Genomic DNA, 17155 nt, shown 5'->3' with positions numbered 1-17155 from the left:
AGTTGATTTGGAGCATATCAAAATGTATTTTGAAAAAAAAGTTTGTTATTAAGATTTTAATGTGAAAAAAGTTTTTTGCATACTCCATGAGTGTATGACACACACGAGTTAAATTTCCATTTATTGGCTCATGCAGTCGTTATTTATCAAACCAAAAAAATTTAATGACGCTGTATATGAACTAACAATTTTCCCTAAAGCAAATAAAACAAATTTTCTTGAAACAATCAATTTTTCGGTCAAAATTATTTTTCATAATCCATGCGCGTATGACACACACAGCATTAATTTAGATTTAATGGCTCGTGCAAACGCTATTTAATAAGCCTAACTATTGACACATGCTTCATATCAATTTTCCATGTTTGGTGCTGGAAATGAAGCAATTTTTCCTGTATAAAAGATGTTTATTTCTGAAAAATTGCCGAAAATTCTGTCCAATATGCACTTTTTAAAGCAAATTTGAACACAAGATAGTAAATTAGTTCGCTAACGGTATAGTTTTGAGTAGAACTCGTCTTTAGCGTTATTGTTTAACACTTATATATACAGAGTGTTGCATATTAGGGAACCAAAATAAAAAACAATGTAATAAAGAAGATAATCTAGTGAGACTAAAAGCAACTAGAATTTTTTTTTAAAAGCTGAGAAGTTAGTTTCTACTGAAAAACTGTATTTTAGTACTGACCTGTACAGTTATTCGTTGAAATTGATTGTTTTCGATTGGCTGCAGAAGGTTGCCGTCCTTATACCAAAAAACAGTGTTCAAATCATGTGGTCCCTGATTCACTTTGCAGATAAACGTCACAGAACTGCCCTCCCTAACGTGCAAATCCGCTGATCCCAAAATCGTCGCTTTGGCTTCTAAAGAAAATTCTGCTAAATTACACCTCTGAAGATGTCAGCGATGCGAGCTAGCGAAACGTTAAACGCCACGAAGAAAAAACTTTTCAGTTTTGAAATGGATTTGTTAGATAAATTAATCGAGCAATGCAATGCAGGTATATGTTATTAATTTGTGTCGTGATTTGCAAAAAGCCTAATTATTTCCGTTTAATTATAACTGCGCTTACAAAAGAAACAAAAGCAAGATTCCGCTTCGGAGCGCCAGCCAAATGCACCATTTCTTAAGATTAATTAAACCGAAGCTGTTGTTCATGCTGTCGATTAAATATTTAATTGGTCTCCTGAGCTGATTAAATATTAGCAAGCTGCTCGGCAATTTTCAAGCTAATTTCAAAGCGAGCGCTCCAGAAAAATATTACAAAATACGTAAACATTTTTCGCTGTTTAATACGAACCAACTTAAAGTTCCGAACCGTAAAATCCATTAATTAACCAAATGGAAACGTTTATTGGAAAATTCGGCTCGAATTAGGGAAACAATCGCATGAGCGATTCGAATACAAAAGCCGAATATTTAGATGAGTTTTTACGGAAAGTTCACTTTAAATTCGATTATTGTCAAATAATTTTCCCCACTCCTGTTCCTTTATCACGTGAACATTTTTTTCATGGATAAAATTTCAATGCAAGCTGATGAAACGACGAAGATTTCAACAATAAAAAATGCTGATTCATATGAAGCTTTTGCGCTGTTCAAGCTATAAACACTAGTAAGCACACTAGGATCGGTCCTGGGCGTTTCGTATTTGCGCCATCATTAAGGAATGTTTGGTAACTTTTGATTTACCAGAGCCAGAAGCCTGTTAAGTTCTGGACTTTATAGACCAACGTCACAGGTATTAATGGTAAAAGTTGTGATTTGGCGACATGCTCCAGGAATTTTTGACAATTTTGCAAAATGTGACTGAATTTCGACGAACCTGATTACAGGAATACTGCAAACAGTTGATTTTTTTGAAGTTAAGACAAATTCGCTGAGAATTAATTGGAAATGTTGATTGAAAGGTGATTTGGCTCTGAATGCTGCTTACCTACAACGTTTAATCGAAACGGTAACGACATTTTGGGTTCAGTATTCACTTGGCATTCATAAATTCCCGAATCCCGCATCTGGGGAAATTTGATTTGCAAAGTCCAATTCGAGGATTTCTCTGTGCGAATAATCTGAAAAATGAAACGTTCATTTAACGTGGTAAATGGCCTGAACTCCCAACGGCAACAATTGGCTTTCAAAGGCTAAACAGTTTTGCTGAACACAGCCATTTTTTGTTTTTCGGATGTTGGATTGATGTTTATTGTGTAAGTTCAGTGGGATGATGAAAATTGAAGTTTGCCTCAAAGAACGTAAATTAATACAATTATCCTTCGGACCTTTCCAATCCCTTTAAGATTGTTAATTACCTGGCTTAGAACTTGGGGCAACTAAACTTCCCTTTGGCGACGTTAAAGGACATTTCCGATAGTGACTTCAATATTGTTGATGAAAGGGAACGTATTCCGTATATTAAATTCGAACGGTTCGTACATTAAACTGACGACTGTTATTGACTGGACGAATCGAGTTGCGACTTGATTTTAGATGAGAGGGTAGTAACTTTGAGGTATTGGTTGGGACCGTTCAGCCAACAAAAGTTGGCAAAAGTTCGCATTTATTTTACAGTAGTTTTACAGTGAAGACTTTTGGAAGTGCGTTTGGAAAGACGCTTTTTTATTCAGACGCGCTGAGCCCGATTTCCAATTAAGAAACTGAGATATTTAACAGCAAATCGAGATTTTTGGTTGTGGCATTTGCCCAAAAACTGTGGGATGGCACGCATATTTCCAGCTACTTTTCTAAAAAACCCGTCACGATAAGGAGTTGGACCTTGACGCATTTTATGAAGCACAGTTTTGTCTACTAATGGTAGAAGTTTCCGTTGGTTGCCGTTATCAGCATGTTTTTTACAATTTTTGGAAATTTCGCGCTTTTTAAGAGATGGATTTATCAGTAAGCCTCAAAGTTCAAGAGTTGCGCATTTCAGCGGTTTGTAGGGCATAACAATTTTAGTTAGCTTTCTCTTAGACAAGAGGACTTTTAAAGACAACGAGTAGTAAATAATTGCACTTTGCAAGGACGAGATTTCTCTATGCTTATGGACAGTTTTGAAATTGCCCCAAGATCCTCTGATTTGAAAAATCGGTTTTTGAGAAGTTATATTTGCGCAAAAAATTGAGACTTAAAAGTTGAAGCAGTTTATAGAGCAGAGCTGCGTGTATTTTCCGTGAAGGTCCGCGGTTGGGCCATCTTTACGGAGTTTTGCAGATTTGTCCAAATTTTCCATGGAGCTGGATTTTTCAATCTTCAGAGGTGGAAAGTTCCGATTACGTGAGTTTTTTGGAGCAAAGTTTGTCGCATAAAAATCAGGAGTTTTGACTGTAGGTCATTCGTCAAGAATGTTTTGAGAAATTTGGAATTAGAGGAATAAAGTTGACTGAGTTTTTTAGAATTGAATGGTTGCTTTTTCATATGTTCTGAACCAGTAGAGCTGGACATTTGAAGGGCCCCACCTTATAAAGCAATATCCCGGAAATTAACCCTAGAAGTTTCCAATTTGTGCCATAATCAGGCAATTGTTCACAAATTCTTGAAATGTGATTAATTTTTCCTATATTGTGGTTTTGTTCAAGTTTGCTTTCCGCATTTGATAACTTTTGAGCAGGTAGAGCCGGAAACCAGCTGATTGCTGTATTTTATAGAGCATAGCTACTGCTATCAATGTTGGAAGTTGCAAGATTGCGCTTTCATTAAGGAATTTTTAGGAAGTTTTCAAAATTGGGTTGACTTTCTAAGAGCGGTTTTGTACAAGACGGTCTTCTACATAGGACAACTTTTGAACCGCCATTCTGAGCGCCGACCGTGATAGAGCAAAATCCCTGACATAAATTGGAAAAGTTTCGAATTTGCGTCATCATCAAACAATTTTTGATAATTTCAAAAAAATTCGATTGAATTTCCAGCGGTGTTTGTACAGGTTCGCCTTCTCATTTGCTCGCTGGTGCGTAACAAGAGACAAAACTTTCAGGAGTTCCAAATTTTAAGACAATCTTATAGCCAAAATTCACCGGTTTCAGGGTTGGGACTTTACATTTTGCCCCATAAATAAAGCATAAAGGAATTTTTGGCAAATATTAAACACTTGATTAGTTTTCTACAGCATTAGTTTACAAGTTTATCTTCCGCACGTGCTAGCTTTTAAACTAAACGAGATTGAACCTTGTGGTGTATTGCGGTTTGTAGAGTAAGAGCACTGCAATCAATGGGAAAAGTTTCGAATTTGACTCATAATGAAATAATTTTTGACAATTTTTTAAAATTTTATTAGCTTCCATGCGAGGTAATTTACCAAGTTTGTTTTTGGCCTTTCATATTTTTTGAACTAGTCAAGCTGAAAACTTGCGGGCTACTGAACTTAGTAGCCTACAGTCCCTGATATTAAGGCTGGAAGTTTTGAGTTTTCGCCATAATCAAGCAATTGTTGACAAATTTTTAAACTTGGCTAGTTTTCTTAGTGCGCCTTTTTACAAGTTTAACTTCGCTTTTAATTTAACTTAACTTTTGAAGCTTCTCCGATTGAAACTTGCGGAGTACTGGGGTTTGTAGAGTAAAAGTACTGTAAATCAATGCGAAAGGTCCCGCATTTTCCAGATAATAGAGGAATTTTTGACAAATTTTGCAAATTTTATTGGGTTTCCATAAACAGTATTTTGTAAGTTTATATTCTGCATTTGATAGATTTTGAATGGTCAGAGTTACATACTTGTGGAGTAGTGGGGTGTATAGGAGAGATACATTAGCATCAATTCTGAAAGTTTCAAATTATAACCATCATCAACAAATTTTTGATAAATTATCAAAATATAATTGATTTTTTTGGGCGGTATAGTGCAAGTCCGTCCCGTATTGTATAACTTTGGAACCGATAACGCCAGGATCTTATCCATTTAACCACCTTGTAGAGTAAATACTCTGGTATCAACGTGGCAAATTTAAAATTTACGCCATAGTCAGTAAATTTTCCAGAAATTTTCAAAATTGATTGATTTTTCCAAATTAAAACTCGGTTGCTCGCGCTTTTGAACTCGATTTTAAAACTAGCTTTTTAACAGCTTTAAGATTTGAACTTTGGGCCCTTCTGCGCTTTGTAGAGCAGGAAAGTTTCGGCCGGGGCCTTTTTCCGGGGTATTTTTTACATGTCAGAAAAATGCACTTTTATACAAACGGTTCTAACGGTTTCTTTACCGAACTTCTACCAACCGTTAAGCACATTGTTACCCCCCATAGTTTAGACGCTTTGCAACATTATAGAGTTAAAACCGTGCTCTGTTTTCGATTAAAACTCACCCGACTTGGACGGAAAGTGGAGCAAAACTTTACAATCACCATTAAAACCGCCGGCGCATCGTAAAAGGGGAACCTTTTACAATTTTGAAACAATTCAGCAAGCAATTTTTCCTTGTTCAGACGGCGAGTTTTTCACGATTGAATTTTCAACTTTTTTCTGCAAAATTCTCGTTACGCAGCCCGAAATAAAACTAGTTAAATCCTGCTAAAAAGTATAAAATTTTCAGCATTTTTAGCATTTTGGGTGTAAAACGTCGTTAAAACTGTTCAGGTGGTTTTTTTAGCCAAACTTAGGAATTTCTATTAAGGTTTTTAGGGCGTCAGAGAACCGATTGCTTGCTTTACAGGCTTAACATCAACCCGAAGGAGTTAAATTTAATATTTTCCTTGCATTTGCTTGAAGTAGTGACTTGACAAGGTAATACACTTAACTGTTAAAGGGATTATGCAGGTCCAAAGGGTAACAATTCCCGCGTAATTAATTCCCCAACATAACGCGACTGGAGGTGATTATTTCAAGCCGAAGAGCTGAAGTTTCACTAATATCTAATGCCAGTGAAAAATCGCCCTTTGGAGCAACTTGGCAACGACACTGACGAAGCGATACAAGACGATTTCAGTTACAGCCTAATTAATTAAGTGGATTAGTTCGCATTGAAACCGGATGCGAGATCAAATTTTCCAATTTTTGGGGAAAAAGTCCCCAGACTATTTAAATATTCGCATAAAACCACCTTACCTGAAACCGCTGGTCTGATGTGTAAGTCAATACGCCAACTGTGAGAATGTGCAGATCCCTTTTGCGTATCCAGGACACCTGAAAATCACCAACTAAGCGTAAAATTCCATTTGAAATAAACATGCACCCAAAGAAAAAATGCGAAGCTTGACACGCGTTTTTTGCTCTATAGATAGAGCCATCATTCTCGTTCACCCTCATTGTAAATTAGCCGAACCGCCTCGCTCTAAAACAATTTCCAACTTGCTTAAAATTTTCCAAGCTGGCTTTATTGATTCATTGTTCTGGCTGTTATAGGTAAAGTTTGAAGTTTGTTCTTTCCCTTAGGGCTTTTACAGTCGCATAAATCGCCAGCCAGCTCAGAATTGGCAGTTTTTCGTTAGGACTTTGGTAGAAACTTTAACGTTTTTAAACAGTGCACTTTTTGAAAGCGCTTGCAAAATTACTCAATAAAACCAAGCATTTTATACGCAAAAGTTTTGCAAAAACATCCGAACCCTTAAGGAAATTGACACGTTGTTTCTCCAGAAGCCTCCTTGCAGTGAAGTCCTCTGAAAAAACATCGCCAAATTGAAAGTAACTCGAAACTGGTGTTTGGTTAGCGCAACGTGCTTCAATCTGAAGCCAAAACTTCCTGGTAATGATCGTGAGTAGGCGATGGCTTTGCCTAGTTGCTTACAAGCAGATTCGGTAAACACGAGCCAAATTGCTTTTTCGCTTGTTTAAAGATTATCGGAAATCCCGCACAATCTGGGTCTGACGTTCACATGAATTCCTGCTTCTTCTCCCTGTTTCTCCTTGCTTTTTCTAGGACAGTGTGCGCATTTTTTCCGCAGAATCATCAGGATTTGGTTAGCAGCCGATTACGGGTTTTTGACACAAATCTTGAATTTTAAATCCTCAGCTGCAATCAATCGATCATCATCAACGACTTTTCCTCAAATTTTCTAGGTTTCAATGATTTTTTAAGAGTTTTGATCCAGTTTATTTTCCGCCTTTGGTAGTTTTTAAATTTGCGGAGCAAAAAGTTTGTTATTCAGAACTGGCCTCTTTAAGGCGGTAGGGCGGAAATAAAACAAAGTGAAAAAAATGTCCAAAGATCGCGCCTTAAAGCCTTTAAAAAGTGAAAAAATGTTCACATTTTAATAACTTATATGGATTTAGTTGGAATTTATAGCGAAAAAAGGGGCAAGTACCTTTAAACGAATCCTGGAACGCGCACCGTGATATCTGGTCTGGCTATGGAAAATTGAGCTTTTCAGAACTTTAGTGCGGAAATGGCGAAAAGTCAAAAACATGCTCAAACTTCAATGATTTATTCCGAAAAAACTACGAGATCCAGTCGACTCCAATCTGGCTAAGAGCGCACATCAAGCATTTTTTAGGGAACATAAAAGATCATCGTACAAGGTCTATTTATTGAGAAATCGCATCTTGAACTGAAAATATGGCAAAAACAAGGAAATATGTATGTCCAAATTTTAACATTTTATTCCGAGAAAATTTCAAAATGGATTTAGTTCAAGCTTTTAGCAATAAAAACGTGAAGCTCCTTTAAATAACGCTTAAAAAGTCAGCTTAACACCTGGCCTATTTATTGAGAAACTATTTATTCAAGACAGTAGCGCGGAAATAGGAAAAGTAAAAAAATCTGCCAAAGTTTAATAATTTATACCGAAACAATTACTAGATAGATTCAGCTCAAATTCCCCACGAATGCACATGAAGCCTTCTTTAAGGCATTTGGGAGAGCGTAGCTGCCTCTTGAAAGCGGTAGTGCGGAAATGAGGTAGTTTCTTAAAAACGTCCAAAGTTCTTTTTTTTTCGCAAACATCATTTAATAGATTTAGCTTAGATTCACTTGACATCGCACCGGAAACCTTCCTTAAAATGTGTTGTCGAGGGTAGTTTAAGAACGATTCTGTTTCATGAGAAATGGCCTCTTCCAGGCGATAGTGCGGAAATGGTCAAAAATGGAAAATTGTCGAAGATTTATAAACATTTTGTGTCAAAACTTGATTCAGCTCCAACTCACTTAGGCATGCTTCTGAGGCTCCCTTTCAATACTGCTGAGAACTGTTGCTTGATATCAGGTTTATAAATTGAGAAATGGCCTCTTGAAGACGGTAGTGCGAAAATGGAAAAAGTCAATAAAATATTCAAAGTTTAATAATTTATTTCGGAAATACTACGAGATGAGTGCAGTTCAAATTCACAGACAGACACACAGGAAGCTTTCGTTAACTGATTCTGAAGACCGGAGGTCGATATCCGGTCTACTGATTGAGTAATGGCTTTTTGAAAACGGTAGTGCAAAAACAAGAAAAAGTCGAAGAAATCCACAAGGTTTAATAATTAATTACCAAAAAACTACCGGATGGATTTCGGCCAAATTCACAAAGGAGGTCACCTCAAAGGGGAAATCACTTCTTTAAACCGGTAGTGCGAAGAGCCCAAAGTTTCATAATTTATGCCGCAAAAACCACTGAATGACTGGTATGATTGTGGCAAGTTTTGAATTTACGCCATTATAAAGGAGCTTTTGACAAATTAGCAAAATTTAATTCACTTTCCAAGACCGATTTTGTACCAGTTTGGCTCCCGCATTCAACAGCTTTTAAGTGGCCAAAGCGAGACACCTCCAGGGTCCTTCACTTGATAGCGTAAAGCTACTGGAATTTTTGACAATTTTGCAAAACTCCATTGACCTTTCAGTGAAGTTGTCTTATTTGTTAAATATAATTGTAAATTTTGCAATAAATCAAAAAAAAAATACTTGCAGAAATCGTCGTTTAACTCCCATCTAAATCGAACTTTAACTTTCGGCAATTTCCATACACCAAGCTAGAATAAAGTTTTCCTAAAATATAGAAATTTAATGCCCACGGAAGCAAACCCCATTATTTATAGTCGCAAAAGAACGGAAGTTGGTTCCGAGTTTTTAAAGTTTCGGATATGTTTGCTGCCAGATAAGGCTTTTAACGTGGAAAAGGCTTTTAATTTTCCATCAGGGATTTAAAAGAAAAATTCATTTCAAAACTATTTTTCTTACTTTAGGGGCTGTTTTTTCTCTCAGGGAAATGTTTCAATAGCATACACTTGCCGACAAATTCCCAATTAATCAAAGCACTAACAGCAGGCATAAACTTGTGTGCAAATCTGGGCTAATCCTGCTTGCTGCAGGGCGAAAAGGGATTAAGAAAACTAATTCTTGTGGCGTAGCTGGATGGTGAATTTAGGCGTTGAACATCCAACAAACAATGCGGGTTTGCACCTTTCAGCTTGTTGGGAAACTTTGCAAAACGCCGCCTTCTAACTTAAACAGCATTATTTTCAAGCAACGCGCAGTATGTTAAAGTGAGTTTTTGTTGCTCTGGAATAAATGCCATCATAATGGTAAGGTGTTGATCAATCGTGAGACCTTCGTTTCACCATGGCCGATAAAACCACACGCAATGATGCTCCAGTTCTTTATGGCTAACTTTGGAAATTAAGTCGCGTGATACTCTTCACTATCTTTAAATTGCCCAAACAGAATAGAATAGAATGATCAGTGTTCCAATTTAATTCGTTATCATTTCGGACAGGCAATCATTAATTTTGACTAATTGGATTCGCTGTGTCTAGCAGTCGAGTCGAGCCTTTGGCGGTGAAGACTTTGAGGCAACAACATCTTTTTTTTAATTCGATTCTAACGAAAATGTATGGAATGTTACTGGAGGCAATCCAGCACTACATACAAGTGAGTTGTAAGTTTGAGTGGTTGATTTTTTTGAGGGGTTATTTTCAGCTGGAATACGGGGAGGAGCTTTGGAAGGATATTTTAAAGACCTCAAATTGCAAATACACTGTTTTCAACACGCATCAGATCTATTCGGATAATTTGGCCTTAGAGCTGGGGGAGGCATGTGCCAAAATAACTGGAGGCCGATACAACGACTTTATTCAATATTTCGGCAAATGCTTCATTAGATTTACCTCAAAATTTGGGTGAGAAATTAAAGATTTTTGGCGTCAAACTCACTGGAATTTCGCTTTAGGTATGACGCGACCGTTAAGGCCACCGGGCGATTCTTCACGGATTTTCTGGAAAGTGTCGACAATATTCATCATCAGTTTTCTTTCACCTATCCAAAGATGAAAAGTCCGTCGATGTACCTGACGGAAATCGACGAAAATGGCTGCGTCTTGGTTTACAGAAGCAGCCGTCCTGGATATACCCACTATATTATGGGTAATCGTTCGTTTTAACCCGAAACAGTAAAATTTATAGTTCCATTCTAGGCGTTCTGGAGTATTGTGCCGAAGACTTTTTCCAGATGAAACTGAAAATTACCATTCTAAACGAAGCGAACTCGGCCAGTGGCTCGAAGAAGCAAGTTTTGGTTAACTTCCGATTGGACTTCGACAATCGAGCTTATGTGAGTGACTGTTCTCAAACACTCAATCTGGATAATTTCCCGATTTTCCAGATGGAGCGCAAAAATCAAAAAGACGTGGACAACTGTCGATTGGCCAAGCTTGCGCCTTTTTCCGTCGATCTTTTCATATCGCTTTTTCCTTTCGCGCTGCTCATCGATAGAAATCTGCAGGTGGTTGCAGTTGGGGAGAATTATTCAACCATTTGGAATCCGAATGAATTGTGCATTAATAAGCGAGTGACAAAATATTTTAGGCTTCGCAGACCTAAGGGCATTTATCTCACATGGAGAAACGTAAGTCGATGCTGATGGAAAATTCGTTTTATCTATTGCTTGTTACCTAAATTTTATGGGCCTAAAGCGGGAAACCGGACAAATGGGCGACAGTTGCAAAATTAATTCAATGGGGATTTCTGTTAAATAAAACCGATTTTAATTCGAGAACGTGGCGCGCCTCGGTTTTCTTACTCGCACCCATGGGCGACTATGAACGGTATACGATTGCTCCGCCGTGCTACGTTCGAAATTGATACACTCAGAGCTTAAAATATTTCAATTTTGAGCGAGTTAAAGTAATAATCCCGGATGGAAAATTAAAAGCAGTTTTCCTTGCGCCGTGTTTTCCGTAGCGGGCAGGAAACATTCGAAACTGAAAAACTCGTAAACCACTGCACCGTGTTCTTCTGCCACTATAAATAACTTTTTTTCTTTCCTGGGCTTCAGTCAAAATGTGAAATAAAAATGTTCATATCGTTTATTTCGCATTGCGTTTTGGCGAGACAACAGCGCCATCATCAGATTAAAATTCAAAACGAACCCATAATTGGGAAACATTGGATTCTTTATGTTTATTTTTCAGTGAAGTTGTATCTTTGGCGCTATTTCAAGCAGTAACTTCAACTTTACTGAAAAATCAATGGGGTTTTGTAAAATTGTCAAAAATTCTTTGAAGGTGGCGTAAAATCGCAACCTTACACTGCCAAGTGCAGAATTCTGCAAGTTTCTGGCTTTGACAATTTTTGAAGATTTCACGAAAATTTCTTTATAGTGGCGCAAATTCAAAATTCAGTGATTTTTTCGAAATAAATTAAGAAACTTTGGAGCTATTCAAAAAAATTTGAAATTTTTGCACTAGCGGTGTAATAAGGTCATTTCTCCATTACTGGACCAGATATCCAGCCATGCTGTTAAGCATTCTTAACGGGAAGCTTTATGTTTTTCCCCATGTGAATATAAACTGAATATTTTCGCCGGTTTTTTKATAATTAATTATTAAACTTTATAMATTTTTTCGAGATTTTCTCATTTTTGCACTGCTGAGTTCACAAAGCCATTGCTCAATAAACAGATSAGATATCAAACTGCGGYCTTTTGTATTCGTTAAAGAAAACTTCGTTTGTATCTATGTGCGAAGTTAAACTGAACTCATTTGGTAGTTTTTTTKAAACAAATTATTAAATTTTGGTTATTTTATTGAATTTTTKCMATTTTTGCWTTAGAGCCTTCAAGAGGTCATGGCTCCATAAAYACACTAGATCTCAAGCTGCTCTCTTAAGAATTAGTTAAAGCAAGCTTTACGTTTTTCCGTATGTGAACTTGAACTGAATTYATKGASCAGCATTTTYGAAATAMATTATTAAACTTTGGTCATTTTATWGACTTTGTTTATTTTTGCAGTACCGTTTTCAAAATGTAATTTCTCAAGAAATAGACTATATATCACGCCCCTCTYTTCAATWTTCTTTAAAYAARACTTAGAGTGCGTTTTGAAGYAAATCTAATAAAAATCCATAAAGCAGTTATCGGGAATAAATTATTAAACTTTGAAATTTTAGCCATTTGCACACTACAGCCGCCAAGAGTCGATTTCTCAACAAACGGACCAAATATCAAGCTGCGCTCCTCTGCGGTTCTTACAGAAGCTTTCGGAATTAATTACTGAACTTAGTAAAATTTTGTGGCTTTTTGCTTTTAACTCCCGTCTTCAAGAGGTCATTTAGATTGTCCACGGGCCAAAATAGGGCCCAGTTGCATAAACAGTTTCACTTGATTTATATTAAATAAAACCGATTTTAATGCGAGAACGTGGCGGGCTTCGGTTATCTTACGCTTATCTCTCTATCTTTTTGCGCCTAATCAAAAAATTTTTTCAGTCCAATTTAAACTACCTTTTAGAACATCAGAAAAAACTCACAAGCCAGTGTTAACAAAATTTCTGTCAGGCACAGTCCAAAAACCGGAAAACTCACCATATTTCCATTGATTTCAGTTGAAAAACTTGCAAGCAGTTATTTTCGAAATGGAATGTAATCGGGGCTACGATAATTTTGAAACGGTGCGAGCAGCTGAATCGAAAGAAGGCGAAGATACGATAGTTATAGATCCTAGGAATTATCTGCTGCTGAAAGGGCAGATGAAACACATTGTTGAAATAGATTGCATTGTTTTCCTCTGCAGTCCCATGTGAGACAGTCAAAAATTCCTCACCGAATCCCCTTACAACTGAGACTGTTTCAGTATTAATGACATAGGAGAACTGACCTCCCAGTCACTTTTCCTAGACGATCTCAATTTTCATGGGTTGAGCCGAGAAATGGTTTTGGCTGGCTGGCAGCATAACTCGAAGTGAGTCGTGAAATAAACTCTAAAATTAAATAAAAACCGAACACTGTCCAAAGATATCAAACAATGTTCGATAAAGCGGAACAGAACGCTGAAGATCTGGAACAGAGTCACGAACTTCTGGATCAATGGAAGAAACGAGGCGATGATTTGTTGTATTCGATGATGCCAAAAGCAATAGCCGACAGGCTAAGAACGGGGGCGTCTGCTCTGGATACTTGCGAGGTATTTTCAGTAGCAATTAATAAGAAAATTGATTATTTTGCTTCGGAACTTCACGAAACGCTAGTCATTCAATTCGGTAAGTATTTTATTTTGTGAACTCGTGGGACTTCAAGCTGAAACCGTAAAAGAAACCATGGAGATGGTTTCGACAATGAATGAGGTATTTTCCGCATTCGATCAGCTAATGGATAAATTCAAAGTGTACAAGGTACGAACTGCAAGCACTAAAAAAAATGACGCTTCCAAAATTGATTCGCAGGTGGAAACAGTTGACAAGATTTATATGGTAGCATGCGGGGCTCCAGAGAAAAACGAACGTCATGCTGAAATAATGGCCAATGTGGCTCTCAGCATGTTGGAAGTGACTGCAAATATGGTAATTCCTTCTGGAAATGGCGTTGAGCTGAAAATTGGTACGTTAATCTATCTATGGCTGTTCGTTTGCCCAGTTCTGAGGATTAAACGAAAATTAACCGGGCGATTTTTAGGAATCCATTCAGGCCATGCGGTAGCTGGAGTGGTTGGCATTAAAGTTCCGAGATACTGTTTCTTTGGCGATACGGTAAATACAGCGTCAAGAATGCAGTCAAGCAGTGAGGTAATACGATTTGTAATTTATTAGTTATACACAGGCTGAGCTGGTGGTTGAATAGTTTAATCGGACTTTAAACAACAAAAATTCGTACCTTTCAAGCAAGCTGAAGCAGCAACTAAAAATTTCTGAGAACTGAAGCCAAAGGCCTTGTCAAACACTGGAGAAATTTTCATTAAATTGCGAATTTAGACTGATGTTGCAGGAGCTTTTGAACTTGTCGTAAAATTCAACAACGTAACAAACGCGTAACTTGTAGCGCAGTACATTAAAAAATCACAACTCTCTATTCTCTTAACAGCCGTAGCTTCAAACTTCGGCACCATAAAGAAGAAGGTTTGGTGCGACAGCAGACCAAAAAGTTGTTGGAACGCGAGCATCTACCAATTTTTCAGAAGTTTTCCAACTTAGCGTTACATTTTTTAAACAGTAAAACTTATAATGCGGTAGAACTACAGTTCATACTTTCCAAATATGCTGAAGAAGCAACTTGATACTTTCGTTCGCTTACGGTGCAGGTAAGGTTTTACTCAAACAGAGTGATCTTTCATGAACTACCGATACCCCAGTGATTCTCCAAAAGCTTTCGAAAATAACGTAAAATTTGAGAAACCGCATAAGCTGATTTTCATACCTCCCAAAAATTTAAAAAAATTTTGTAAACTGCTTTAACTAGAAACGTAAAATTTCTGTCGTGTCACAAGGAAGCTTCTGACCAGCACGAAACAAAGTTGCAATTCAATTTGAAACTTAATCGATTTTTGATCAGCTTTCGAACTGGACGTAAAATTTGAGAAACCACAGAAGCTGGTTTCATACCTTTCAAAACTTTTCTAAAATTTTCTAAACCGCTTTGAGTAGAAACGTGAAACTTCTGTGGTGTCACGAGGCAGCTTCTGACCAACACTAAACAAAGTTGCAATTTAATTTGAAACTTAACCGATTTTTTATTAGCTTTCGAGCTTGACGCAAAATTTGAGAAACCGGAGAAGCTGGTTTCATACCTTTCAAATTTTTCAAAAATTTTCTAAACCATTTTGACTAGAAACGTGAAATTTCTGTAGTGTCACAAGGAAGGTTCTCACCAACACTAAACAAAGTTGCAATTTAATTTGAAACTTTACCGATTTTTTATTAGCTTTCGAGCTTGACGCAAAATTTGAGAAACCGGAGAAACTGGTTTCATACCTTTCAAATTTTTCTAAAATTTTCTAAACCATTTTGACTAGAAACGTGAAATTTCTGTAGTGGCACAAGGAAGAAGGTTCTCACCAACACTAAACAAAGTTGCAATTTAATTTGAAACGTTACCGATTTTTTATTAGCTTTCGAGCTTGACGCAAAATTTGAGAAACCGGAGAAGCTGGTTTCATACCTTTCAAATTTTTCTAAAATTTTCTAGACCATTTTGACTAGAAACGTGAAATTTCTGTAGTGTCACAAGGAAGGTTCTCACCAACACTAAACAAAGTTGCAATTTAAATTGAAAATTAACCGATTTTTTATCAGCTYTCGAGCTTGACGCAAAATTTCAGAAAYCTCAGAAGCGGGTTTCATACCTTTCAATATTTTTCTGAAATTTTCTAAACYRYTTTRASWAGARACGTGAAATTTCTGTSGTGTCACAAGGRAGSTTCTRACCAAMAMTRAACAAAGTYGCAATTYAATTTGAAAMTTAACCKATTTTTKATCAGCTTTTGAACTTGCCGTAAAAATTGACAAACAGCAAAACTTACAGCACAGTCAAACAAAAATCGTACCTTCCGAATTAGTGAAGGTAGCAACTTGAARTTTATGTRCAGCAAARCAAGAGGCTTSATCCAAAAGTGGTCCGATTTTGGTCAAAATCCGAGCATCCGCTGATTTTCCAGAGGCTTTTGAGTAAAATATAAAATAAAASTWRAAGTAAAATTCAACAAACTGAACCAAATTCATATCTTTCAAAGCAGTTTCGGTCCGAATAAACTATTCAACCCCACGAAACTAGTGGGTTTTTCGAGTTTTTTAGGCCGTCGTAYAATGGAATTTCTTTCTGACGTTTCGCAAGCACCAGTGGCTTGCACCTTCAGAGATGGTTTGCTTGCACGCTTACACTGTTCTGATGAATCTAATTCATGAATCTCTCACTGGTTCACCTGTCGTGTTTTACTGCCTATTTGTTTGTTATTTTGGAATTTCAAATGCCTATTTTCGGCCAATTTCTCGGTTTCAGGCGGGGAAAATTCAGTTGTCTTCGGATTTCCAAAAATTGCTACCCGAAGGCAGGTTCCGATTGGACAGCAGAGGACGAGTGAATATCAAAGGAAAAGGTGCAATGCTCACTTACTGGCTACTTGGAAAGTGAGAACTTGCAATAAACCCCAGTAAAAAGCCTTATGATAACCGAATTGCTGTTGATATTGATAGTTTATTTTATTTTTATTTTTATTATTGCTTTATGTAACGCTTAGTTTATTGTCAAAGCGTATTTTCGTTCACTATGTAAAACGTAAAATGGTTCATTTTGTTAGTCGGGCTGTAAACTCTAGTTTTGGAGTAGAAAATTTCATAAATTCATTTAATAATGTCGGTGTTTAATAATTAATCTATAAATTAGTTATTTATTTCAAACTTTCCAGAGTTAAATTATTACATAATTTTTCAGCTGGCAAAAATGCTGTTTCAATTTCGTCTTTCCCATTTTATTAGCTACTCAAAGCATTTGAAACATTGAAAAATAGCTATAAAATTGCTGCTTACCGCTTTGTCTCCCAACTGTTGAACCTGACAATGCAGATAAACAGTTCTTCCAACGGCGGTGGTAACATTTCTCAAATCGTTGGTTCCAAAGTAAGGAAAACTCCGGGATTCTGCCTGTATGCTGTATAGTTTCACATTTCCTGCAAAAAACACGTTCAATTCAGAACTGAACTGAACAAAATTGCAACTTTTCAACTAGACGTTATTTCTTAAATTATATTTGCAGTTATGCACTAATCGGTTTTTTTATATTTTATATCGATATGCATGATGTTTTTATTGATGGGAAGAGGTGCGCCGAAATCCCCGAAAATCCAGCAGAATCCATCTACGTTAATAAATGTCGGCTGTTTGCAATGCTTGAATGGAATCGATCGAAAAAAGCCCCTGTTTGAATGAACAATTATAAATCATCTTCATCTTTAGTGTGACAATAAATAATGGATTTTACCATCTAAGCGTCACATTTCCATATTTTATGGATGCGTGGCTCAAGTGCAAACTTTGAGTAAATCGATGTTTTAAAGTTG

At 36.8% G+C, this 17155-nt stretch overlaps 1 protein-coding gene across 1 annotated transcript; it reads left to right on the top strand.

Moving 5' to 3' along the window:
• The first annotated feature begins 9678 nt into the window (after positions 1-9678).
• LOC109533714 (soluble guanylate cyclase 89Da) lies at positions 9679-16306 on the top strand. Its single transcript, XM_019899106.2, has 12 exons — positions 9679-9768; positions 9817-10016; positions 10067-10260; positions 10311-10447; positions 10499-10741; positions 12717-12910; positions 12965-13072; positions 13126-13294; positions 13359-13502; positions 13554-13707; positions 13783-13892; positions 16099-16306. Exons 1-12 carry the CDS (start codon positions 9727-9729, stop codon positions 16228-16230), a joined length of 1827 nt encoding a protein of 608 aa, XP_019754665.2. The 5' UTR covers positions 9679-9726; the 3' UTR covers positions 16231-16306.
• Positions 16307-17155: the final 849 nt, after the last annotated feature.

The sequence above is a fragment of the Dendroctonus ponderosae genome, unplaced genomic scaffold (genome assembly GCF_020466585.1).
Source record: "Dendroctonus ponderosae isolate FM_Combo_2020 unplaced genomic scaffold, Dpon_F_20191213v2 Dpon_F_20191213_10, whole genome shotgun sequence".
Classification (NCBI taxonomy): domain Eukaryota; kingdom Metazoa; phylum Arthropoda; class Insecta; order Coleoptera; family Curculionidae; genus Dendroctonus; species Dendroctonus ponderosae.
The sequence above is the reverse complement of the archived record's forward strand: the minus strand, read 5'-3'. Positions and strand labels throughout refer to the sequence as shown.